Here is a 27,624-nt window from a genome sequence, read left to right on the forward strand (position 1 = left end):
TCAAGGACCCGGGAGGAGGAAGGCATGAAGGGAATCCCGAAGGCGCAAAAACCTCGCGCATGCGCAGGCCTTCCGCCTGCGACAGCCCAGTAGGCTGGCCGAAGCGAGCGGCGATGGGATGTGGGAGCTCGCTCGCTCGCCGCCCCGCGTGTGCCTATGTGGGGCACGTTACAGCCCCGTGACGTCAGCGCCACGCAGGCAGCCATGCAGGCAGACGGCGAGAGCCCCGCGCTGGGCGGCCTCTCCTCACCGCCGCCGCCCCGCCTCTCGCCGCCCGACTCGCCTGCCTCCCTCCCACGGCACACCAGGCAACATCTCGCGGCACACTAGTGTGCCGCGGAACACCGGTTGGGAAACACTGCCCTACATGAACCAAGAAGCAGGAAATCACTACAGGCAGTAGGGACAGGGCATCCCGCCATAATTCCCCAAGCGTGAGAGCAGGTACATGGCCCCCCACCCAGGGAGTGACCAAGAGGGCAGCAATAGACATCCGCAGAGGCAGTTTAGCAAGTCAGGTGTTCTGAAAGCCCATCTCCAGACAAGTTCTGAGGGCAAGGATATGTAAAGAGTTTTATTGTTCTTTTGGTGATGGGTACTTAAGAGGTGTTGGGAAAGGTGTCTGATAAAGTGACCTAATGTTGAACTTGTGTAACCCTTGTATACCCCTCCCCATTTGTGACATGCTAGTGATGTAGTGATGATGGGTCAATGATGCTTCTCGAAGTGAATTCTGGGGGAAAGAGGGAAGTTTTATTTTTTTCCCCCAAAAGATATTTATTAAAGATTTTAAACATTAAACATTAAATTCACCAAACAAATATAAAACCATCACCCAAATACAACAAACAGAGAAAGACAGAAAAAAGCAAAAGAAAAAGTAACATATAATAAAAAACATACAAACAAAATCCCATATTCAACAACCATATTTTCTTAACCTTTTGGACTTCCTCACATCTCCCATTCCTGCGTTCCCAATTATGAAATTATAAACAGCAAATTATGACCTTGTTTCAACTCCTATCTTGTAGTTTTCAAATATTATGTCTTCGACTTTAAATATTCTTATCAAATGCATAAAAGCTTAATTTACATAATGATACTCCAAAATTCATCTTTTTCTTAAACATCACATATTCTCATATTTCTTTCAACTAAATTGCTGATGCCATGTTGTTTTCAGACAGAGAGGGAAGTTTTAAAAGAGGGTGTCACCCCATGCTCTGGGTTCATACTCCTGTGGGGACCTGTTGCGCAACAACAAAGATTGTGGTCTATTGGCCACTGTTTTGCTCCAAATTACTTGGCTGGAACTTCCTTCTCTTACTGACCACATAGACTTGCACACCAATGAACTGTTGAGTAGTCTCTCACCCCGGAAATTTTCCCATAACACAAACGTGGGAAATTTGGAAAGCTCTGTCATATGCAGTTCTAGGGAGCAAGCCCCACTGACATGGCCGGGCCAAGACATTTTGGCACCTGAGGTGGACCCCAAAATGGCTCCCATTTCCCAGTTCAACATAGGAATCTGCTTTCCTGGTGGGTCCTGCTGCCTGAGGCAATTTCTTCACCTTGCCTCACCATGTCTTATGGGTGGGTCGGCCTTGAATAAAAATCTACATTGGAATCTGCTGCCCCTGTGGATTCTGCCACTTGAGGTGGTGGCCTCTCCTTGCCTCATGGGTGGGCCACCCCTTTTACTTTTGAGTAACCATGCATAGGATTGAACTGCTAATGTAACAGCTGGGAGTGCAACTGTTTACAACGTAGTCCACAAAAACTCATACATAAAAACGAACCCAACACCATTGACAATTTATCAGAATTAAACTCCTATCCCCTTACATAAAGAAAATATAACATAAGAATAAAAGACTTCATTTATCCTGTAAATAGCCTCCTTATTTACTTCTTGTGTACTGTCTCTTTTATATGTGATTATTCCAATTTTTCCTAGTTATGACTTAAAAAAACCACAAAGTCTCCTGTAGAAATTAATCAAAACAAGTCCAGGGATATATTTTGGGGCAATGTTTGGTAAAGTATTCTCTGCATTTTCCCCATTCTTTTTGAAATTCTTGTCTGGGTTGCCCCCTAATTGTCTCTGTTAATCTGGCCAGTTCAGTAGAATCTAATAATTTATCCTGCCATTCTTTTTTTGTTGGCACAAATTCTTTTTTTCCAATTTCTGGCAGTTAAGGTCCTTGCTGCAGCTGTATGCCACCTTTATCTTTCAAGGATCACAAAGTGGCATACATGGAAGAGGAGGAGCGAGGTGGCAGGGAGGATGGCACAGTGTAAATGCACCAGCAGAGCCAGTCTGGTGCATTTGCACTACACCAGCCTCCCTGCCTGCCACCTTGTCCCTCCCCTGTAAGCAGCAGTCACAGCTGCCAGGTGAGTGTCACCACCCCTTCCCACTGTCTGCTACTGACAGCAATGCAGCTGAAAATTAAATCTCAGAGAAGGAATTGGAAATGAAAACCATCTTGCTTCTAGAACAGAATTAGGATTACCATAAGAAGTGTAGCACTCTGGTGGTGGTGGTGGTGGGGATAGTTGTTCTTAGTGCACTTAGATGAAAAGCGCATTAATGAAAGCAACATATTGTAGTGTCTACCGCCAGCAGAAAACACATGCACGGTTGAATTGGAGGGCTGTCAACCCCTTTTGATTTGTTGGGTGCATGATGTGCAGGATATCAGGCTGTAGGTTGTTCTATTGACTTTTCCCAGCAGGGGGATAAATCAGTTGGACTTTATGGCACTGGGAATCATTTGGCTTCAGTGGCTCTGCACTGAAGGGGGGGAAAAGCAGATTGTAGAAGGATTAAATGGAGCTAAAACTCTTTGATTTGACTGTTAGTATTACAATCCCACAGGGAACAGACCAAATCCAATTTACAATACACAAGTGGCTTTTCCTTTTACTTAGTGTAAAGTTATAACAGTGTGTAGCAATTAGACTAAGCTGTGTGCAGTTTGTATATCCTTTTCAAATCGCAAATCTATCTCGAAACCTCAATCTATGTGGAACCATCAAAGTTCAGATAGATATATTTATAATTACTTTGATTGATTGATTTCACATGGCTCCAGGATCTGAGCATATCCGTGTGCCTATCTATTGAAGCAATCACTCTTATTTTTTGACAAAGATAACGCACAGTACTTTTTGAAATTTAAGGGATATTGAAATTGAGTGTTCTAGAATGCTTCACCTAGGACTATGATCCATGTCTTCTCCTCAGTTTCATTGAAACATCATGAATTTGTAAATTATGAAATTCTGAACTTTCTTATTTTTTTTTAAAAAAATGCCAGCTATGCAGAGCTACATGTGTTTCACTATTTTTTTCCATTAGTTCACGGAAAGCATAACTTTTTGTTAGCAGTTGGTTGTGCTGCCTTTGGTTTGCTATTCATCAGCAAACCAAAGGATGCTTGATTCAAATTAGATGCCTTTTTATACTTCTGTGTTAGTCAGATTCAGTACTCTAAGCTAAGTGTGTGTGTGTGTGTGTGTATCTGAAATCAATTTATTCAGCAAAATTAATCTGGTTAGTAAAAATGCTGTTGGCAATGTACGTCATAATGACAAATCCCAAAATGAAATGGCATGTTTTGGCTGAATTATATATGACTGCTGATTGTGTGCTCTTTGCTACCAGACATAATCATTAATTAATTTCCAAGTTCTTACTATAGTGCATCAATCATTTGGGGCAATTTATATGTCACACTATCTGTTAAATATTAAGCATATCTTCCTACCTTTGTTTATCCAGAAATAACTTATACTATAGAAATGGTTTTAAACACACAAACACGTTTGTTCTATATGTATTCCATGTTAACACAAATCTATCTATTGCTCTGGTATTTTGGGATGCTTAAGGCTTCAATCCTAGGTTTCCACTATTTTGAATAAGTTTCATGGAACAACAATGTACTTGCTTTGGTGTAGGCATGAACAGGATTGCATTGCACTACAGTGGCTAAACATCAATATTATATTCAAGTGGTAGGATTCGGTAGTATGCTAATATTGGGTTTGTGGAATAGTATGTTAATAGAACAGAGCTGAATGGGGGTGTTATGTGCATGTGTGTTGGGGGGAGGGTGTTTCCTAGGTGGCAAAATAGGGTCTTCTACAAATGCTGGGCGTGGGGCGCTGAAGGGCAAGAGCTGGGGCTGCTTGGGGATTGTGGTTATAAATACTGTAGGAGGGTTAATACAATTGGGGTGGAAGCTGAGGGGGTTGTGGAGGCAAAGTTGGTTGGATGTGGATCATGGGGGAATCAATAGAGGGTGAGGGGAGGGTTTTATCTCTTCCCTCTCTTCTGTTCCAGCCTCCCAGCCAGCCAGTGCTCTGGCTCTGTTCCTGACTGAGCCAATTCAGCCACAGAAGCAGCTCCCGCTTGCACGCAGACCACCTTCATTTTCATGCCTCCTCCTCTTTCCTATTCCCCAGCTCCTCTTTGCACACACCCCTTGTTAGTACATTCACCCCTTTCTCCTACCTCTTCCTTTTCTCAAGTCCTCCTTCCACGCAGATCGCCCCTGCATGCACGTCTCCTGTTCTCTTCTATTTTACAGCCCTCTTTGCACACACCCCCACTATGTTATTTGCCACTGTATCTTTTTAGATGAACAGAATATTAAGAGCAATCCAGTCACTTAGCTTGTTGCATATTGTATTATTTATATGTTGTTAGCCGCTCTGAGCCCGGCTCCGGCCGTGGAGGGCGGGGTACAAATAAAAAATTATTATTATTATTATTGTTCAGTTAAAGAACGTTAAGTTCAGTTGATTGATGTTGTCCATGTATGGATGTTTGCTGGTTAATAAAATACTTGAATCTGGCATTTCGTGTTGGAGATAATACATGGTACCAAGAGTGAAATACATTGTGTGAAGGTATTATGGAATATTTGAGGATTCCACATCCTATATTTATCTCACCTGAGGCAGCTGAGGAATGGAAGAGGGTGAAGTTTGAGTACAGTGGTAACTCTGGTTACATACTTAATTTGTTCCGGGGGTCTGTTCTTAACCTGAAGCACCACTTTAGCTAATGGGGCCTCTCGCTGCTGCTGTGCCGCTGCCACACCATTTCTGTTCTCATCCTGAAGCAAAGTTCTTAACCCAAGGTACTATTTCTGGGTTAGCGGAGTCTGTAACCTGAAGCGTATGTAACCTGAAGCGTATGTAACCTGAGGTACCACTGTACAGTGCAAAGGTGTTAGTTTCTGTGTTGTACCCATATGTGCTATTTCTCGTATCCCCTGTGTTCTTCCCTTTTGAGTCTATTCACACCCCTCCCATTGTTTTAAGCCACTACTTTCACCCTCAGTGTTCCTCTCATCTCGTTCCCATATCATGGCCACTGCTGTTGTGCAGCCTGCCTTCTCTTCTGCTCCCCTACCCAGCTCTGACTTCATGCAAATCCAGGATTGTGATGTGGCACTACAACTCTTCCAATGCGGTCTGCATAATGACACTCTTTTATTTTATTTTTTTATTATACATAAGAAATAGTTCAAGCATGCAAGCAAAGTTTACATAGAAATGCAAATGTTGGTGCCTTTATTTCACTTTATCTCCTTGTAGTAGTAGTAGTAGTAGTAGTAGTAGTAGTTTGTAAACCCTTTTCTTTCAAATTCTTCATGGCTATGCACTCGATTTTTAATGTATGGAAGTGGATTCCTCCTAGATTAGAGAATAGGATCATGGTTATTGAATACCTTAAACAAATATACCAATAAAGGTCTAGCTCTTAAATTTAAGCCCTGGTTAATAGAGCTAGGACAAATGTATTTGACTGCAACTTGCTTTCTGTAGTGCTCAAACATGCATTTGAATATGTAAGGGGGAAAGGAGAGGTGCTCTTGTGATCATAAATTACACCATAAATGCAGGGACTCTGCCACGCTGCAGTTTGAACAGCTCTTAAAATGCAATGAGAAAAGCAGCAGATTGATAGAATTTAGATGGATTGGTTTGATGTAATTTCAGGGTGGCTGAGTTATTTTTCTGTGACAAGCTCTCTCATCCAAGTCTTTTTGAAGAAAACTGATTCTTTGTCTACATGTCTCAGCCTGCTGTCTGTAGCAGATTGTGCATTGTTTCCCTGCATATTGTAGGAGTCTTCTTTTTCTGGACAAAATCAAATGATCACCTATGAAAAAGCTAACTGCCCTGAGGCTATATGTCCAATTGCTAGTGGCTTATTCAGGTTTGACACTTCTCAGTGTGATCCTTACTGCTTTTTGTAAAACAGGCCGGCAGGGGAAAGGCTCAGGAGACTTTATTCTATTCATTTCTGTAATAGTTTTCATGCCACTGGAGGCTTAAGAAGATTTGTACTACCAGCTTTCTTTTCATTAGAAGAGACTGCAATGCTGTTGGGTAAGTTAATGCATGTATGCCTATATTTTTTTAAAGGTGAGAATTATGAAATCTATAAAGTTCCTATATTGTGTTATTATTTTCATAATTATTATTGGCTTGTTTTTAAAATATTTTATTCTGACTGTATTTTAGCAAACGTAAGAGTTTAAGAACTGAGGCATTTTCATGTGTGTGGGCTAGAGAATTAGGAATCTTGACTGCTCTTTGAATGCAATATTATGCTTTGCTGATTTTTGGCAGAAGGATGTTTAAATTCCCCCTCTCTCCTTGCAAGCAATCCTGGTTATATTTTTAGCATAGCTCTTGCCTTGGAATTTCATGTGTTTCCTTTTGCAACAAAGTGCAACAGTCTTGCAGAATTCACTTTGGACTGCACAATGCAGAAATGTGCCATACTTTGATGAGTGCTAGATTGGCTTTTTGAGGGGGAGAGTGTCTACAATTGCTTCGGCTAGAATAAGCTGAGAAAGTAAGAGATAAGCTATGAAACTAGTTTTAGAGGCAAACTACACATTTCTGTTTTCACGAGACTCTCAAACACAAGTTTGTTTCCCTACTGAGATAAAAAGCAGCAGTTAGTTATCAAATTTGCAGTGTAAGAACTTGCTTGAGGGTGAGGTCTAAGCAATTCCTTTCCTTCCTTTATAAAAATGTTTGTATACCACAGTTTCTTTTTAAAAAGACCAAAGCGGTTTACATCCATACAATACATCTGAACATCTGTACAATAAAACCACACAGAAATTAAAACAAATAACCTACTGACTATATATTCCCTGCAACATCATAATATTTAAGTGGGACTTGCTCTCTGATAACTGTGTATATAGGATTGTAGCCTCAGTCTGCCCCTTTGACAGAATAGCTATCAGCATGGTTATTTGAATGTTAAATTCATCTAAGATTTGCAGCAGCTTCGGTTCTGAATTGGCATAGGTACAATCTGATTCACAATATTGTTATGTATTTTGATTTAGTCATTTTAGTGCCACTGGAATCAGTTGTTATAATGTCAGCTCAGTATTTTTGAAAACTCAATTTGTTCCAATTGAACTTTTGCCTGGAAGGGTCCTGGAGGGCTGTGTCTTAGGCAGCTGAATGAGTAGAAAACTTTGTTTGGCCTATAGATTGGATTTGAAAGTATAAATATTAAAATAGAGGTAATAGCTGATAGATGTGTTGCATGTTGCTTGTTACAGAAAGGAGGTTATCACAAGCAATAACTTTTCCAAAAGGCAGACACCATATACCGTATTTTTTGCTCTATAAGACTCACTTTTTCCCTCCTAAAAAGTAAGGGGAAATGTGTGTGCGTCTTATGGAGCGAATGCAGGCTGCGCACCTATCACAGAAGCCAGAACAGCAAGAGGGATTGCTGCTTTCACTGCGCAGCAATCCCACTTGCTATTCTGGCTTCTGAGATTCAGATTTTTTCTTTCTTGTTTTCCTGCTCCAAAAACCAGGTGCGTCTTGTGGTCCGATGCGTCTTATGGAGCGAAAAATACGGTATGTACTCTATAAACAGAAGCAATGCCAGTGAAAATACACATTAAATTTTATTGTGAATTTTATACTTCCCATATTATACTTCCCATATTTGGGGTTATTGTTTCATAGAATCATGGAGTTAGAAGGTACCCCCAAAGAATCCCTGACAGATGTCCATCAAATTTCACCTTGAATGATGGAGAGTCCACCACCTTCCAGTTTGCATCAGCTGAGTGCTGCTAAGAAAGTTGCAAAATCTGTAGAAGGTGAATTGTCTAGCTCTATTTTTGCATGCACGCACCCCCCCGCCCGGCCATGTATATTATTTTTCCTGGCTGTTTCTAAATAGTCAGGTAGATTTGATGAATTCCAGACTTGGATCCGTTGCCTTGCGTAACAACAATGGTTGATGATGCATATGAATGCAGCACTCTGGGCCTAAAATGAACAGCCATTCCTCTTGCTCTCCCAGCCAAGGAGAGGAGCACAAGAGAGCTCCCCACATTTGTGATTATGGGCTGTGAATGATATAATCAACATGCACTGACAGTACACATCCCTGTCCAAGCTAAGTGATGCCTGTTGCAGGGGAAGGGGGACTCCAGGCATTTTATTGAGTTAGTTATAGAGTCTAGACCAATACTTTAGTAAGCGGTGAATAAAGGGAGGTAGCACCTGTGCATCCATGTTGAAAGCGGGAGTTCAGCAAAGTGAAGCACAACTAAGGCAAACAAGGTGATTAATCCATTCAGGAAGATGATTTGGGGAAGAAAGTGGCTCAGCTTGGACACACTGCTTCTTTCCTTCACCTTCTGGAGTGCAGCTTTACTTCATTACCCAGTGTCAGGGAACTGACATCGGAGCTAGAGGCGGAGGGAAGGCTCTCAAATGATGCTGGAGAAGGGCCCAGAAGGGAGAGAGGCAGCTCAACAGATGGGGAAGCAAATCAGCGCAACACCAGGGATAAAGGGGGGCAGATGGGGGAATCGGCGAGAGGGCTCCAGGACTCTTCACCGGACACCAGCGGGGAGAGCACGGGTCCTCCGCTACCCACGCCCACCCTGCGCAGAAGACTTCCGCGCAGAGAGAGTAGGAGGAGACTGGGTGTCAAACAACTTTTATGTTGGAAAAGATTTAAGAAACGCCCACTGACGGATTCTGCTAGCGACTGAGGCAGCCACGAAGTGAAGGGCTGCCCAGACTGAAAGGTTTAGCAAGGCAACAAAGTCTGGAGAGGCGGCAACTTACGCACGAGCAACCCATACACATTACACCCAGTCACTTAGACTTTCACTTAAGATGATCCCTTACAGTCACAGGTACTTTGGAGAAGAAACTTTGTCTGAGAACCGAAATGAGAATGCAATCCTGAATAAAATACTACTTTTTTTTTGTATATCTGGAAATAATCGAGAAATAATCAGAAGTCCAGAAACAATGACCTTGCCTCATTATCTATTTTTTCCTGCATAGAAATTGGCCTATTACACCACTCTGGGAGGTATGTATTTCTTTAAAAAAAGCTTGTGTGTGTGTGTGTGTGTTTCACATGTAACCCCTACACACACTTGTGTAAGAGAGGGGTCTTTTACATGGGTCAGCAGCGTGCTACTCTGAAATTGCATCTAAGAAGTTCAGAATCCTAGGGATTTACACCCACAACAAGAGCACGCTTGAAATACCGTTTACCTTCCTGCCACGTTGGTACCTTTTTATCTACTTCACTGGTGTGCTTTCGAACTGCTAAACTGCTAAACTGCATTGATTTGAACCACCGGCCTTCTGATTGACAAGTCCAAGAGGCTCAATGGTTTAGACCACAGCGCCACCCTTATCAAATACTAGGGTGTTGTGAGCTCCTATGTTATAGAATTCAGTCTTGTTTAATGTGCAACGCATAATCTTTTGTTCAAACCCCTCATTCAGAATATCTCCCCAAATTATCAGAATCTGAAGTTATCAAAAGATGATGGAAACTGTGGCAAACAGTAGTGTAAAAATAAGAGAGGTGGTCATCACTCAGGAGTGCAGTACTTCAATTTTTTCCCCACTTAGCAGATTAGCTGAAAAGAGGCCATTTGCCCCCTATGATTAAAAGCACCAAATTTAGTGCCTAAATTATTATTGTTATTAAAATTTCAGATGTCTCTCTAGGTGAACTCAATTACAGTGACTCAATGGAGCAAATAAATGTAAAAGCCATTGGCCTTATTTTATCCTAAAGGTCAAATACATCAGACTGAATAATGGTTAAAATCGACGTGAGAACCACAAATGGGGCATTGATCAAAGACATTTTGGATTACAGGCCTCTTTACCTAGATTTTTAAAAGTTGTCATTTGTTTCAGCCTTGCACTGTGACAAGGTTTATATATGCAGTAAGTGTTAGGTTTAAATAAGCAGTAAGTGATTTTCGTAATAACTTTTGACTTCTTCCATTAATAACCCTTTTTAGTATTGCTGTGCTTTGTTTTGCAGCACAGAGATTCAAGTCTTGTTTCTGTTGTCTCCATAGTAAAGCTTGCTAATACAAAGCAGTTGTATAAAGCTACTCTCCAAAGGTCACTAGTGAGCAAAAGAAATGCCTGCAGTGAAGCCAAGAGCCAAAGCCAGAGTGGATTAACAACAGGTGTTTGCCTTGCCCAATGGGTTCATTGCAGTGGATTAGCCTAACAGCTGATATTCAGAGATGTGCATAACTTCAACAGTGCATAGAAGGAAGGATGCTGATCTGATTTGTCCAGGATACCACTGTAGCAAAATGAGTCAGCTTTGTATATCTTCTGCATGTCAGTCGCAGAACTGTAGTAACTGTTTATCAGACCGATGGTTTGTGATAATATTGATAGGTACACTAGTTCCAAAATTGTGGAAACCTTTTGGAGAAAGTGCATTTCTGAGGTTTGATGGCTCATAACACTACTTTTTTAAAAGTAATACCATAAAATTATATATCAATGGAAAGATAATCTAATGAAGAATGTAATGCAACAAAGTTTGTTCAATTATCTGCATTCTATCAAAGGTTACAGCCAAAAACCAGAAAAAGGAGTGTTTAGAGAGCCAATCAGGTGTCATCTTGTTTTGGCAATGATGGCTCATAACACCACTTTTTTGCTTAATACCATAAAATAATATATCAACAGAAAGATGGTATTATTTTATGGTATAATTTTGGCCACTACTGTATAATCTAGGATTGTTCACCAGTTATTTGCCTAGACACTTCCATGCCGCGTCTCCACTTTTGTGCCAATTTTGCTTAATTCCACTAACACACCTGGAAGTGCTGGTTGACCCAATTTAGCAGAGCAGCATAATGGATTGAAGCACCGGTGCTGTTAAAAGCTATAACGTTGTGCTGGGGCCTGATTTCCGCACTACTTATTCCGCATTCCTGTTTCCACTCACCTGGGAGTAAGCTCCATTAAACTTAGGGTTTTATATGCTAGTATGAATACCTTGGATTTCACCCGGTAGCTCAGTGGCAGCCAGAGGGTGCTTCCAAGACTTGTGACACATGGCGCCATTAGGGTGCCACACCTACCAACCTGGCAGCTGCATTCTACGCTAGGTGCCCCCTCTGGAATGAATGGATGGGTGGATGGATGGATGGATGAACTAGTCCTCTGATAACTAGAAAGAGAAACAACAGGATTTGTTGTTATTTTACAGTGGATCTGAGTCAATGAGCTTTTTTCAGCTTCACAGCTTATGTTCATATTTTTGTTTAATATCATGCTTTTCAGCTTGTGAAGCTTATCCTATTATTCAGTTAGTAAACTGTTAGGATTAAAACTATGAATAAATAGTTTCAATTAAAAACCATGAGTGTAGAAAAATCAAAAGAAGCTTTCATTCTCCCTCTCATGCTCTCTCTCTGATAAAATCCTTGATTCTTCCTGTATTTGTCCAAAACTATTCCCATGTTACAATTTTTACAGCAGTGATCACTGAAGTTCTTTTTTTAAAAAGCACTTTGGAAGCTATTTTTGAACATGCTTTACCCAGATTGCAGTACAAACTAGGTCAAGACATCAGAAATCCTGACCTTAGCTGTTAAGTTGGGACACAGGTGGGGTTGCTGCTGGCCTGCTTTCTGCTGTGCCGTACTTTCACCACTATGGGTGGGCAGAAAGCAGTGCTGCCGTTATCAGTTCAGCTGCTGATTATTTGTTATATTTGTATAGTGTCTGTCTAGTAGTCTATAAAAATTAGATTTTTGTAATTTATTTGAGCAGGTGGGAAATCTGGGTCAGGGGCAATGCTTACATTCAGAAATTGTAGAAATCCTTAGTACACAGTGGCTTACCGGTTTGTTCAAAGTCCACGCAGTACTCCTTATTTTCTTCAGGGTTTCTTACAGCTCTCTAGATCAGTAGAGAGTACATTCTCAATACCTAACAATAGGAAATATAAAATAGTTCAGACAGTCTTGCTGTTCAGCAGCATTGAGTTGACACATCCATTTGCTCCATAGGCAGCCTGGTATTTTCATCAAGGAGATCTTCATTCTCTAAGCTGTATGCAGTTTAACTGGGGGGATAAAGATCATGATTCAAATCTTAAAGTGGAAGAACGACATTTTCCCCCTTTTCTGTGCTTAATTTCATTATTAGGCTGTGATAGCAGTGACCAACATAGAACAGACATGGTATCTGACATCCAGGATCTCCATGAAATCTCCCTGCTTCTTCATTCATCTCATGTACAGACAGTAGTTGATTATCATTTGGTTGCCTCCTTATAAACTAGGGAGGGGTTTGGAAATCAGGTGATGAAGAGCCCATGGCACGGTTGCAGTGCACATGTTATGCTTACATAACGTCCCAGGTTAAGTTGCTGCCCTCTTCTCCCCCCACCCCATGCAAAAAAACGAGGGATGACAAAAAGAATACCAGTCAATACACTAAAACTGTTTATTGCAGGGCCAGAGGGATGATGAGAGATTTACTCAGGTCCCCAATTCACCTTGGGCAACTGAATTGGGGACCTGAGTTCTTCCAAGCAAATTGCACAAAAATTATACAGTACCCACTGTTTGTTTGTTTGTTTCATTTATATCCCACCTTTTCTCAGCGTTAGGGAATGGTCTGGATCTGAAGATGGGGGAATGCTGTCACAAGCAGATCAGCTTCTCTCAGAAGAGGAGGGGGAATATTCCCCCCCTCCAGGGTTTTCAGAAGCAGAGAGAAAGGCAGATACAGACACAGAAGCTGAACAGCTTATAGAGGAGCTACCCAGCTACGAGATAATGACAGGAGAAGCGGAAGGGAGGGGACAGCTAGGAGAGACATCGATCGAGAGTATGGGGTCCCCTGACTCGGAGGTCTGAATGTATCAGAGAAAAAGGAGGCAGAGGGAGGGAGGAACTTCTAGTTGGCGCCTTTCTTGCTGCGGAAGTAGTAAGGAGGTTTAGAGTAGACAACTGGCCTCCTTTCAGAGAGCTGTGTATTTGTGATCACAACATGAAGCTGTAATAAAAGGACTATAAATCTATCAACTGCTCATTACTTCTTATCTGTGAAGTTACCAAAGGGAGGGGAGGTCTCTCGGAGCTTGACACTCAAGGAGTTCAAAGTAGTGTCCATGGGTGTCTCTTCCTCCCCACTTTATCCTAACAACAACCCTGTGGAGTTGGTTAAGCTAAGAGGGAATGATTGGCCAAAGGTCGCCCAGTGCACTTCATCGCTGAGTGGGGATTCAAACTCCGGTCTCCCAGATTCTTATCTCACACTCTTAGCAGTAACCACGCTGGCTCTCTCGAACACCACACTATAGTAACTGCTTCTTTATTAGGCAGATGCATTACTGATTGGACTGCTTCCTTTGTTCTGAATTAATAATCACAGAGCAGCAGAAGCACCTTAGAGGCTTTTCATGGGATATACACAACAGAGAAGGCATCTACCGGAAATCTGAAGTCTAAATAAGTGCTACAAGTTGAAATAGACAGCACTGGTCTATCATTGTAAGACAGGTTATATAGAAGTAGATGACCTGTGTGTTCTAAAGGTGGGTAGTGTGTGTGTGTGTAAGGTAACTATATACAGTGGTACCTTGGGCTACATACGCTTCAGGTTACAGACTCCGCTAACCCAGAAATATTACCTTGGGTTAAGAACTTTGCTTCAGGATGAGAACAGAAATCATGCAGTGGCGGCACAGCAGCAGGAGGCCCCATTAGCTAAAGTGGTGCTTCAGGTTAAGAACAGACCTCCAGAATGAATTAAGTTCTTAACACGAGGTACCACTGTAAGTGCTCAAAATTTCTCACGGGAGAGGTTGAACTCTATGGAAGGCTGTTTATCTGTAACTCCAGACAAACTGAATTTAGGAGTTTGGAAAAGCAAGGAATTTGGGAAATCCATGTGGCCAGAGCTTACAAAAGCATGGGAAATAAACAAGATGAGCTTGAGCTCTTGGTACAGCAAACTAAATATGACATAATAGGCATCACTGAAACCTGGTGGGATAAGTCCCACGATTGGAATGTAATAATGGGGGGATACAATCTATTTCAGCGAAACAGACCAGACAAGAAAGGAGGAGGAGTGGCGTTATATGTCAGGGATGTGTATACCTGTGAAGAGATCCAAGATTTAGATCCTCAAAGCCAAAGTGAGAGCATTTGGGTCAAAATTAAGGGAGAGAAGAATAACAGAGACCTCATTGTGGGAGTTTACTATAGATCCCCAAGCCAAACGGAGGACATAGATGATGCCTTCCTGGAACAGATGGCCAAGCATGCAAAAGGAAGGGAGATAGTAGTAATGGGGGACTTCAATTACCCGGATATTTGTTGGACGTCAAACTCAGCCAAGAGCATAAGGTCAAACAGATTCCTCACTGGCCTTGCAGACAACTTCATTGTCCAGAAAGTGGGAGAAGCAACAAGAGGAACAGCCATTTTAGATCTGGTCCTAACCAATGTTGATGACCTGGTTAGTGGGGTAGAAGTGGAAGGATCATTAGGCGCGAGTGATCATGCTCTTCTGAAGTTTACTATACAGCGGAAAGGAGCAGCCAAGCATACTAGGACTCAATTTCTTGACTTTAGGAAATCCGACTTCATAAAACTTAGGGAAGTGCTGGGTGAGATCCCATGGACAACAATACTAAAAGGAAAGGGAGTTCATGATGGCTGGGAGTTTGTTAAGAGGGAGATACTAAAAGCACAACGTCAGGCAATACCAATGAGACGGAAACATGGAAGGTGCCTAAAGAAGCCAGGGTGGCTATCTAAAGAACTTTTAACTGAATTAAGATTAAAAAAGGATGTGTACAAAAAATGGAAAAGGGGGGAAACCACCAAAGAGGAATTCAAACAAATAGCCAGCACATGTAGACACAAAGTCAGAAAAGCTATAGCACAGAATGAACTCAGGCTTGCTAGAGAGGTTAAAAGCAACAAAAAAGGCTTTTATGGGTATGTTCGTAGCAAAAGGAAGAACAAAGAAACTGTGGGGTCACTCAGAGGAGAAGATGGTGAAATGCAAACAGGGGACACAGAAAGGGCTGAACTACTCAATGCCTTCTTTGCCTCAGTTTTCTCCGATAAAGAAAACAATGCCCGACCTGAAGAATTTGGAGCAAATGATTCAGCAAAGGAAACACAGCCCAGAATAACTAAGGAGATAGTACAAGAATATTTGGCTAGTTTAGATGTATTCAAGTCTCCAGGGCCAGATGAACTGCATCCAAGAGTATTAAAAGAACTGGCAGATGTGATCTCAGAACCACTGGCAGTCATCTTTGAGAATTCCTGGAGAACAGGCGAAGTCCCGGCAGACTGGAGGAGGGCAAATGTTGTCCCTATTTTCAAAAAGGGGAAAAGAGAGGAGCCAAATAATTACCGCCCAGTCAGTCTGACATCAATAGCAGGGAAGATTCTGGAGCAGATCATTAAGCAAACAGTCTGTGAGCACCTAGAAAGGAATGCTGTGATCACCAATAGTCAGCATGGATTTCTGAAAAATAAGTCATGTCAGACTAACCTGATCTCGTTTTTTGACAGAATTACAAGCCTGGTAGATGAAGGGAACGCAGTGGATGTAGCCTACCTTGATTTCAGCAAGGCATTTGACAAGGTGCCCCATGATATTCTTGTAAAGAAGCTGGTAAAATGCGGTCTTGACTATGCTACCACTCAGTGGATTTGTAACTGGCTGACTGACCGAACCCAAAGGCTGCTCATCAATGGTTCCTCTTCATCCTGGAGAAGAGTGACTAGTGGGGTGCCACAGGGTTCTGTCTTGGGCCCGGTCTTATTCAACATCTTTATCAACGACTTGGATGATGGACTCAAGGGCATCCTGATCAAATTTGCAGATGACACCAAACTGGGAGGGGTGGCTAACACCCCAGAGGACAGGATCACACTTCAAAACGACCTTGACAGATTAGAGAACTGGGCAAAAACAAACAAGATGAACTTTAACAGGGAGAAATGTAAAGTATTGCACTTGGGCAAAAAAAATGAGAGGCACAAATACAAGATGGGTGACACCTGGCTTGAGAGCAGTACATGTGAAAAGGATCTAGGAGTCTTGGTTGACCACAAACTTGACATGAGCCAACAGTGTGACGCGGCAGCTAAAAAAGCCAATGCAATTCTGGGCTGCATCAATAGGAGTATAGCATCTAGATCAAGGGAAGTAATAGTGCCACTGTATTCTGCTCTGGTCAGACCACACCTGGAGTACTGTGTCCAGTTCTGGGCACCACAATTCAAGAAGGACACTGACAAACTGGAACGTGTCCAGAGGAGGGCAACCAAAATGGTCAAAGGCCTGGAAACGATGCCTTATGAGGAACGGCTAAGGGAGCTGGGCATGTTTAGCCTGGAGAAGAGGAGGTTAAGGGGTGATATGATAGCCATGTTCAAATATATAAAAGGATGTCACATAGAGGAGGGAGAAAGGTTGTTTTCTGCTGCTCCGGAGAAGCGGACACGGAGCAATGGAGCCAAACTACAAGAAAGAAGATTCCACCTAAACATTAGGAAGAACTTCCTGACAGTAAGAGCTGTTCGACAGTGGAATTTGCTGCCAAGGAGTGTGGTGGAGTCTCCTACTTTGGAGGTCTTTAAGCAGAGGCTTGACAACCATATGTCAGGAGTGCTCTGATGGTGTTTCCTGCTTGGCAGGGGGTTGGACTCGATGGCCCTTGTGGTCTCTTCCAACTCTATGATTCTATGATTCTATGATTCTATGAAATGCAAGAAAATAACTCATGCTTGCTTTCCCTCTCTTTCTGAATGTTACGTGAACTAACTGCTTAGCTCCCCCCACTCTCACTTATTAACCTTGTGTTACATTTGGAACTGTAATCCTGAAAACATAGATGGAACCCATCAGTGTGCATAAACCAGTTTAGATGCATAGATGTTTCTCTGGCTACTTTCCTTCAAGCAACTGTTTTTAGCCATTCAACAACATAAACAGAGAATAGATTGCGCTTCATTATGTAATATTAAAATTTTAAAAGTCTGCTTTCCTAGTTTCAATCACCACACTTGTCCTTATTTTTTATCTTCTGAAATGTGTGTTTCAGATTAAGAAGCTTGAATGTCTGCTGAGAATCGGATCCAAACATGCCATGAATTAAAATATTAATACTTTGCTTCTTAATGAACAGAGACACTAATACCACTCTGTGTATTAGTCTTTCAAGCTGCCATGCTGATTATGAATATAAATTGCATTATGGAAGAATGCTTTAAAAAAGAATTAAATCCAAATGTAGCATTTGGTGTGCAAAGTACATTTGTTTTGAAGGTTGTGTTCAGTGGATTATTTCTGTCAAGCTTTCTATTTATCACCTCTTTAGCTATAAGATAAAACATCCCTTTCTGTTGAAATACAATCACAGTAAAATGCCACCTCATCTAAACAGATGACTGTAATCAAAATGCACTGTTTTTAGAAATATTCATATTTCAAACAATTATGTTTAGTGACTTCTTGCCAGTTAGGCTTGTTCAGCTAGGAACTGCATTTTAATGAGAAAGCGGAATGGGCTTTAGCCGATACGATCCGTTGGCAGAAACACAATCAAATGAGGGAAAGGTTTAATTGGTTTTATTTAATTCAGTCACATCTATGGTTCTCAACAAAGACAGCAGAAAAACTGTTGTGGAACTATGAAAACTGAGTATTTTTCATTGGTTGTCATTCATTAACTCCAAATGTGTGTATGGTACATTCATAAGGTATTAGAAAGCATTATTATTTTGGTTTAAAAGTATCAAAATATTTTAATTTCTTTCTCAATTTTGTTATGCCTGGAGTAGTTGGTCTAGATTAGCTGAGAAGTTCTAATGAATAGATAGTCTAGAACCAGAATCACAACCCAACCACTTGGTGAGTTAACACAGGGTTGACTACGGTGTGTCATGAGTAATGGACACTGTAGGTTTATGTGGTAAATACTCCCCTCCCAGATAAAGATTTAGCATTATGGCATATTTTCTGTAACGTTGTTGTTAGCGTATGACTTCAAATGAACAATCAGAATCCACTTGTGTACAGCATGATATTAGCTAAATGCCTAGCAGCTGTTTCGCAAGTATGTGACTAAAGCAACCAAGCTATAAATCTGAGCAAACTGCATGAAAGGCTATATAATGCAAACTGATTACTTTAGGTCTTGAATTAATCTGGCTGTGAATAAAAATAACCAACAACATACCCTCTTCTAATTTTAACAACCGCTGTTGGGAAAAACTTGACATGAGTAACCATTACAAACCAACACCGTGATCAAACAACACACACACACACACACACACACACACACACACGTACTTAAAAGGAAGAATTTGGATTGAGTGAATGATGTACTTCCTTTCCATGTCAGCACTGTCAGAAGCTGCATGGGGAAGACATTACATCGTTCAGAAGCCCCATGTTGTTTCTCCTTTTAGACATTACCCACTCTGGGACCCAGAGCGGTTCCCATGAAACTCTGCTAACATAAATTCAGCTTTATTGTTACTACTGTATACATGATTGCTATCATCCTGGTGTTTTATGCAATCTGCCATCTATTCTTACCATTATTTCTTGGACGTGGACATCCGCCTAGCTTGACAAAATTTGGCACCCTTATTTGCATTCAGTTAAGTGCTGCTACTTATAGTGATTTAATGGGCTCAACTCTTTTGTCCACTCCTAGCTCCCTTGATTACCTTAATAGCAGGTAATTCTAATATCTCCTGCGGCAGTGTTCCTTAGCAACAAAGGAATTAGAAGAATAACAAGTAGAAGCTTGGGGGAAAAAATCGGCAGAAAGGCTTATTCTAATTGGTGTAATCTAAAATTCAGCCCTTCTTACCTCTATGCAGCCAACTGCAAAAGCACACATGAAGAAGTGTTATTCTAAATGGAACAATATTCATTTTTTATCTCAAAAATGCTAAGCACCTGGAAGTCATGTGACTTACCAAAGGAAATAAAAAGCTTTTTTGGGGGGAAAACGGAGCCATCCTAACCCTCACCAGAGGGGATTAGGATTATGCAGAAGAGCTCCTCTGTTGGGGGAGATGTTCTCCACTGGTTGCAGCAGGCTGTCTACCCTGCCTGCTCTGGAGGCCTCTGATAGGTCTATAGAGGTAGCCTGCTGATGGACTCTACTGCCAACAGGGGCTAAATTGGGGTGTTCTGGGATGCTGGTGGCGACCTTGGATCTGCAGATCCAAAGCTCCCTTGACCCGATGTGGATATTTTCCATTCAATTGTAAATTGGGATTTCAAATATTATAGGCAGCCTTCATGAGTAGACGAGGCTTCCTGCTTCAGACTTCACCATTTGACTTGTGGAGGATAACTGGCACAGAATTGCAAGGGTGTGGAGCTTACTGTGCTTTGTCCTATTCACCCTGCTCACGTGTAGCTTTTACATGCAAGCAGCCTGCCTGAATAGGGCTCATAACAGCAACATATTGACAGTGTTTGGCACCATTAAGGCATTAAAGTACAATGGTACCTTGGGTTACATACGCTTCAGGTTACAGACTCTGCTAACCCAGAAATAGTACCTTGGGTTAAGAACTTTGCTTCTGCATGAGAACAGAAATTGTGCTCCGGTGGCGCGGCGGCAGCGTGAGGCCCCATTAGCTAAAGTGGTGCTTCAGGTTAAGAACAGTTTCAGGTTAAGAACAGACCTCCAGAACGCATTAAGTACTTAACCCGAGGTACCACTTTAAATGTAACATTAAGGAAAACAGGAAAAGGACAGGAAAGAGCAGGAAAGGGTGAATTATTGCAACTACCTTAAAGGTAAGATTCATATTCTTATTTCAGACCAAAATGGGGCAAGAATCTGCCCCAAACTTTATCTGAGAGCTGCATATCACCAACGTTAGTTTCACCCTGGCTCTAGATATATCACCACATTTACCACTCACTTTCATCTTGGGTGATACAAAGACTAAACTTTGGTGTCTCTTCTTCTGCTGAAATTTTTGAGGATGTAATCCAAGAAACTCTAGCCGGGCTCCTTGGTGTCTTGAACCTCAATGATGACATTCTTGTGTTTGGAGCAACTCAGAAGCCACACGATGACACCCTTGAAGCAGCTTTGGATTATTTGCAATACAATCTCACAATGAATCCTGGGAAGTGTGAATACAACGTGAGTTGTTTGGTTTTTTCCCCCTTTCATGTTTTCTTTCTCCTGATCCAAAGAATGTGGCAGCCATGCAAGAAGCTGTAGAGTCACAGAGTTCATTTTAGCTAAGGAAGCTCCTTGGCCTTGCCAATATTGTGGCTGTTTTATCCCAAATCTAGCGATCATAACTCAGCCCCTAAGAGAGCTCACCAGCAAAAACAAAGCTGGGAATCAACTGATAAATATCAAGCAGCTTTATCTTGGCGTACAGTGTCCCTTTCTAGCTATACAACAATGGCATATTTTGAGCCCCCAAAACACACAACTCATAAAAAATGAGCGCTTGTTAGGCTTGAGGGTCTTTCTACATAAACAGACTCCAGTAGCTGTATATTTATCACAGCATATGCAAATAAGCACCCTCAATTGTTGAATATCGCTTTTCACAAACAAAATGAAAAGCATTGGCTGTAGTGTGGAATGGCTTACACTTACACTTGTGCTGATATGGACACCATTTCATAATAATCACAGATCATATGCCACCACAACCCATGTTCATCAGCGATTCGTTCCAACTACCGACCCACACTGAACGTTGGATAGCACAACTTCAAGCTTTTAATCATACTCCAATATATTGTCCTGGCAAGTCAAATGCTGCTGATTATTTTCTCATGACATCTGTGCCTCAGACTTCAACCATTCACAATTCCGAGGAACTGACCAACACACTTGTACTCTTCGTTTCATCCCAGGCTGCTCCAAAAGCTGCGACTCAACAACAAGTTTAAAATGCTGTGGATAAGGATCTCTGTCTGCAACATACAATTCTGACTTTTCAGAAGTGGCAATAACCTGTTTTCCTTCACGTGCTTTTCACTGGGGGCCAGAGCTTCCTTAAACTTTTCTTCATTATCTATTAGGAACTGACTGTCACCAACACAAATCTATTACTGTACCACCATATCTCTAGCTCATGAAGACCAAGAGGGTAATAAGCGCTAAGCAGCTTCTTCAAGAAAGTGTCTGATTCCCAACCATAGACTCAGAAATTGAACACTGTGTCCAGTCCTGTCTTCTTTGTTAGTCAGCAGTGTTAGATAACAAAGTCTCACCATTACACATGACTGCATTGGCCCAGTGAAAGTAAGAAAACCCTTCTGGGATTTATCATTTGCAGCACAAGTCATGTAACTTGTTTGTCCATTTTCGGTCACCAACATTTTTGTCTTAGTCGATTGCCATTGGAGTATTTAACAGGTGCCCAGCAGATCAGTGCTGATTGATTCTCATTCCTTCAGTTCCCATGCCCAATGGTCAATATTGGCCAAAGAAAAAATTAAGAGAGGAGTTTGATCTGTATTTCTGACTTGGGTCTCTTGGATGAGGCTAGGGAAAGAACTGCGCAGTTGTCAGCAGAGGCAGATTCATGGTCAAATAGTCATATTCCTAATACAGGTGTCATGAGGAGTTACTAAGATAGAAGGTCACCAAAAAGATTTCAGGACTTTGTTATATGGGTTTGAGCAGTCAACTACTGACAGAAGGTTAGTTAATATGAATTGGAAGGTAAAGTTTGAGCTTTGAGACGTTTGTTCTTAGCAGCACCCAGAAGTTCATGGGAAAAGAGAAGAAAGGGGGAGGAAATAAGAATATTGAGAATAATAATAATAATAATAATAATAATAATAATAATAATAATAATAATAATAATTTTCTTTTTATTATATATATTTATATCCCACCTCTTCTCTGGAGCTGGGACTCCGGACAGCTCACAAAAATTATAACAAATTTGGGCAAACCACAGAAAACTAAAAGCATATAAAATACAATTGTTTAAAAGCAATTATAATAAAATTAGGGCAACTTAAAAACAAGTCTATAAAATCTGGTAAACAAATCTAGAAAAAAAAGCAGAGCAGAGCACTATTAAAAGCACTTTTAAAATTAATAGAATATCTTTCTCAAGGGGGAAGAGGAGATGCAAAAAAAAAAAGGGGGGGCATCTTAATATTTCAGTTTAGGCATTCTTAAAAAAGGCATTCTTAATATTTCAGTTTAGGTTTCACTCCTTCCATTTCAGTTCATACCCTTTCAGCTTATACCCTTAGGGTCATCGTCATCCTTTTTGAAGAAGGGCTTAGGTTTAGCGATTATTTCAAATCCAATTTTGATACAAAATTTGGCAGCATATTTATGATTCTGCCTGTTGCAGAACTGGACTAAGCAGACCAGAAAGTCACTGGAAACCCAAAGGGCTTCTACATCATTGTAGGCCATGCAGTGCAATAGGGTTGTGTGTATGTGTGTGTGCTCTCTCACTTGGCAATGACTGATTTTACACATGTCCAATTGACGTGTGACTGCACACATGCGTGCATTGTGGCAACCCAGAAGTGGCTGGGAAAGGGGGTGGGGCAGGGGCATAATGGGCACATTGCACTCTGCCATTGCACTCAATGACCCGGAACAACACCCCCAAGTAAATTGGTGATTGCCTGTATAATACCATATTTTTCGCTCTATAAGACACACTTTTCCCCTCCTAAAAAGTAAGGGGAAATGTGTGTGCGTCTTATGGAGTGAATGCAGGCGGGAGGCTCTGCTCAGCGCTCCCTTTAAAGAGCACTGTGGATTGTGTCCACGGCTCTTGGGGGCTTTTTGGGGAGCCTTTCTCCCACTGCCCTGAAGAGGTCCCATAAGCCAGCAGCGATCCCTCCTGCTGTCCTGGCTTCGCCATGCTCAGCGTCTTCCGGGCAGGGGGAGCCTTCATCCTGCTGCCTGGAAGAGGCTTTGCGCAGCTATCCCAGAAGCCAGAACAGCAAGAGGCTATCCCAGAAGCCAGATCCCTCTTGCTGTTCTGGCTTTGGGGATTCAGAATATTTTTTTTCTTGTTTTCCTCCTCCAAAAACTAGGTGCGTCTTATGGTCTGGTGCGTCTTATAGAGCGAAAAATACAGTAGATTTTGGCTCCATGACACCAGCTTGTGTGGATATTTTCTGTTAAGGGAAAAAAAGCAGGAACTCTAAACAGTATAGCTTTGGCTATAATATACTTGACTGAAATGCTGTACAGAATCTCATGATCTTTTCCCAAGGTGCAATTAAGTGAGTTTTCTGTCACTTTTACTGAAGCAGTTCACCACTTTGAGTGCCAATTTGGCAGAAAATCTACTTATAGATGCCTAAAATAAATAAATAACATAGTTTCCCACAGAAACCAAATCCCTGCTGTTCAGCAACCATTACTTTGGCATACAAGGTTGGAATAGTATAGTGTTTCTGGATGTTGGCCGCTCACATAAACTTAGTGTGCAATCAATGTTACAAAGAACTAACAGAGGGCTACTCCTATGGTACTTCTGGCTGCATACAGCTTCAACCTGGCTTCAACCTGGCCCTTCAAAGGTTGTTACAGGATTTCCCCTTGTTAGTTCTCCCTGCAAACGGATCTCAAAGTGAGTCCAAAGTGGTTTGCTCTCTTATGGTTCTCTTGTGGAATCCAATAAGAGAGCTGTAGAACTGCTATGGTCTTTGTTGCACTCAAGTGCCACCAATATAACTGACGGAAGGAGCTTAATAATTTGGTGTCTTATTAGGTGACACAATGAAACAAGGATTAACTTTCCCTGAAAACCCTCAGGTTCTGGCCTGGCTCCTGAGATTGATAAAAGTATTTTTTTTAAATAAAAATAATAATTTATAGACCACTTCCCATCAAAGCATTTCAAAACTATATGCAGAATAAAATTGCAACACTAAAATATTGAAAAGATATAAAATCAAATGAGTTTTAAAATATACATAAATCTGAATAAAACCAACAATAAGCAATCAATAAGCAATCTCAGGGGTATACACTGTATCTAAAATAGATACACTGTATCTAAAATAAGGGACGCGGGTGGCGCTGTGGGGTAAACCACAGAGCCTAGGGCTTGCTGATCAGAAGGTTGGCGGTTCGAATCCCCGTGATGGGGTGAGCTCCCATTGTTCGGTCCCAGCTTCTGCCAACCTAGCAGTTCGAAAGCACGTCAAAGTGCAAGTAGATAAATAGGTACTGCTCCAGTGAGAAGGTAAACGACGTTTCCGTGTGCTGCTCTGGTTCGCCAGAAGTGGCTTAGTCATGCTGGCCACATGACCCGGAAGCTGTCTGCGGACAAACGCCAGCTCCCTTGGCCAATAAAGCGAGATGAGCGCCGCAACCCCAGAGTCAGTCACGACTGGACCTAATGGTCAGGGGTCCTTACCTTTACCTTTAAAATAGGCCAGTAAACTAGGTGGACAAAGCCCAAGTTGGGAATTGGCCTATTTTGGGTGCCTCCTATGTAGGGAGCAGTCCAAGCTGCTACTGGATTCCTCACAGCACTTTGCCTGCCTGCCCATCCAGCTTATATTTCTACTTTGCCTCCCAGTTTCTGCCAACTCTAATCACCAGCCATCTTCTACCTTCCTCACCTGCAGGAGATCATATCAGAAGACTAAATTTGAGCCAGAGCCTACCAAGACTTAGCTCTGAAGCTTCTCTTCAATTCCATGGCTTTGGGGCATTTGCAGTCCCTTTCCTTTCTGCTATGTAACCACAACTAAGCACTGCATACTCAAGATTAACTTAACTGTCCAGGGGCCCCTTTACCTTTACTCATGATGAAATATAAGGACTTTTAGCCTGTCTAGGTATGTCTTCTGAAAAAAGGCTGGACTCTTGCTCTTCCTTTTGAAGAAGTCAAACCTTGCAATTATTCCAGGATGGGATATAACAAGCCCCAGGGTGAAGCAGACCTGAGATCTTGACATGACAGGAAGATAATATTTCTTACAGAATAAAAAAAATGGCACCCCCCACTCCCCCCCCCCCCAGAAAATGAAACTCACCTACTCAGTTCATAAAGATATAAGGCAACTGTGGAATTCTAAATAAGCAGGGAGAGAAGTCTGTCACATACATTTTTAGATTTGCTGAGAATAGGTCTGATCTCGGGTGAAGTCTGGGCTTAGAAAATTTATAGTTTTGTTCCTGTCACATCCTATCTGTATCTTAGCCTCTGTACTTGAAGCAAATACAGTTTTATGTCCTTAAAGCATGTATGGCCTTGTGTGTCAAAGACACCCAGAACCAGTTTATGAGAATATTAGAGTGGTCTGCCTGGAGGAAGAGCCATTTTTCTTGGACTAACTCTGCAGTGTAGACAGCTAATTTAGTAGCACTTGCAAATGTGCAGGTGTCATGTCCTTTTACTGCTCTGGAGATAGTTCAGCTTTATACAGGAGTCTGATGAAGCTAGAGAAAAACCCAATATTCTTGTTACAATCAGTGGGTCACAATCATAACTATGGTATGAGGTCACAGTTTTGCCCATGCACTTCTAGATAGCTCTGGTTCTAGATAGCTCTGGTCTTAGATATACTTATAAACTTATTGCAGTTTCCTAGTTCTGCAGAAGGAGGAATCTTGTGCTGAGGTGTGTGGGACATCTTCAAGAGGGAAAGGAAGAGGAATAATCTTGTATTGGTTCTGATAACTCTTCATTTACTTTCACATCCTGTTGTTCTGCCCTTGCCTGGGCTGGACTCAGATCCTGCACTTAAAAAGAAGACAGAGGGTGTAGGATTTAAGCACTGCGTGAAGATTTGTGACAAGTGAATGGACTAGCTGAAACTAGTCTCTCTTTACTGCCCTGTATAGGGAAGCTTTTTAAGGTTTAATGTTTTGTTATGTTTTTATATATGCTGGAAGGCACCCAGAGTGGCTGGGGCAGCCCAGTCAGATGGACGTGGTACAATTAATAAATTATCATCATCATTATTATTATTTCAGCATCACTGGCATTGGCCAATGAAGGCAGTGATAACGCCCACCCCAGCCTTTAGTTGGGGGTGAATATACCCCCTACCTTGGAGGAGAAAGGCTTACAACAGAGGAAGGGATTCCCCGTGTCTTCTGTTGACCCAAGGACTTCCTCTTTGTCTCTTCCTCTTTGTCTCATTTCAGCAGTGTGAGCAGTGTGGGGCTTTGCCAGTCACCATGTGTGGCTAAGTAGGATTTTTTGGGGGGAGGGGATATGCTCTGAATAGTCTTTGGGGAAGGGTATCCTTTTTTCATCTATTCAACACTGTTCCTAATTTTATTGGCCTTCATTGGGTTTGGATTAATCGGGCTACTGTCTGTTGATATGCAGTGGGACCTGACACACAGCTGTGTTCCTTGGCCCTGCTTGGTTTTGTCTTCTGTCTTCCTTGCCTTGGCCTTCTGTCTCCAGGAGGGGACTAAACTTTGAGCTCCCAGTCTTTCCTTCACATTTTCTGCTCTCTTTTTTTCTCTCACACACAAGGGGCACAGAGGGCTTTTTGATGTTGGGAGCCCCTTCCTTCCATCCTCCTCCTCCTGAGGTCCTCAGTTTACCTGTCTATAGGCTTTCTTTATTGGGTCTGCCCCTTTGACCAGAGAACACAGGAAGTGGGCCAGCTATGCCACTTCAACCAGAAGGTTCAATGCTCACTTGGCACACAATGATTTTTACTACTGTCTAGTAGCCTACTGTCTAGAGATTAAGGCTGCAGTCTTAAACACACTTGCTAGGGTGAGGTTACAAAATGATTGCGGCCCATGGGCCCATTTGCAAACTAGAGAAATTGTTGTGGGCCAACCAACCCTCCACCACCACCTGTTCTAATGGTGACAATAAAATGTTTCTGTCAAGTCTAATTTCAGGAGGGATAAGGGAGGAGACCTTGCAGGCACTAGGAAAGGCCTCTGTGAGTATAGGACCACCCTTGGTTCCACTGAAAACAGTGAGACTTAACCTTTAGTTCACAAGCATAGGATTGCACTGCCTATCTGTGTTTGGAGACTGGGCTGTTGGCATCCCACTACACCTGTATTACCAAAAAGCAGCTGATTCTCCTTTGAATAAGTTACCTGGCTGTTTCAAATTAAGCTTCATATAGGAAATTCCTGTGTGATTAATATAGCCACTAGCTTTAATACGAGACACACCATACACAAAACAAACAACAGAACGCCCCACCATTTTAAGGAAAAGCCCATATAATTCTATTTTGGACCCTTTCTGGTATATATGGCTAACAATTTATTTA

The 27,624-nt window shown here is 41.9% G+C and overlaps 1 protein-coding gene across 10 annotated transcripts in view; it reads left to right on the forward strand.

Moving 5' to 3' along the window:
- ZNF385D (zinc finger protein 385D) overlaps positions 1 to 27,624 on the forward strand; it is a 567,358-nt gene that overhangs the window by 286,395 nt on the left and 253,339 nt on the right. The window contains exon 1 of one of the 10 annotated variants that reach the window (XM_082193435.1): positions 6,393 to 6,417. The exons of the other annotated variants lie outside the window; for them this stretch is intronic. Coding sequence (XP_082049561.1) covers positions 6,408 to 6,417 — 10 coding nt within the window. The 5' untranslated portion in view covers positions 6,393 to 6,407. Of the gene's footprint in view, positions 1 to 6,392; positions 6,418 to 27,624 lie in introns of those variants that run through there. 10 annotated transcript variants of the gene reach the window in all.

Source organism: Podarcis vaucheri (assembly GCF_965113315.1).
Source record: "Podarcis vaucheri genome assembly, chromosome: 12".
NCBI classification, from domain to species: domain Eukaryota; kingdom Metazoa; phylum Chordata; class Lepidosauria; order Squamata; family Lacertidae; genus Podarcis; species Podarcis vaucheri.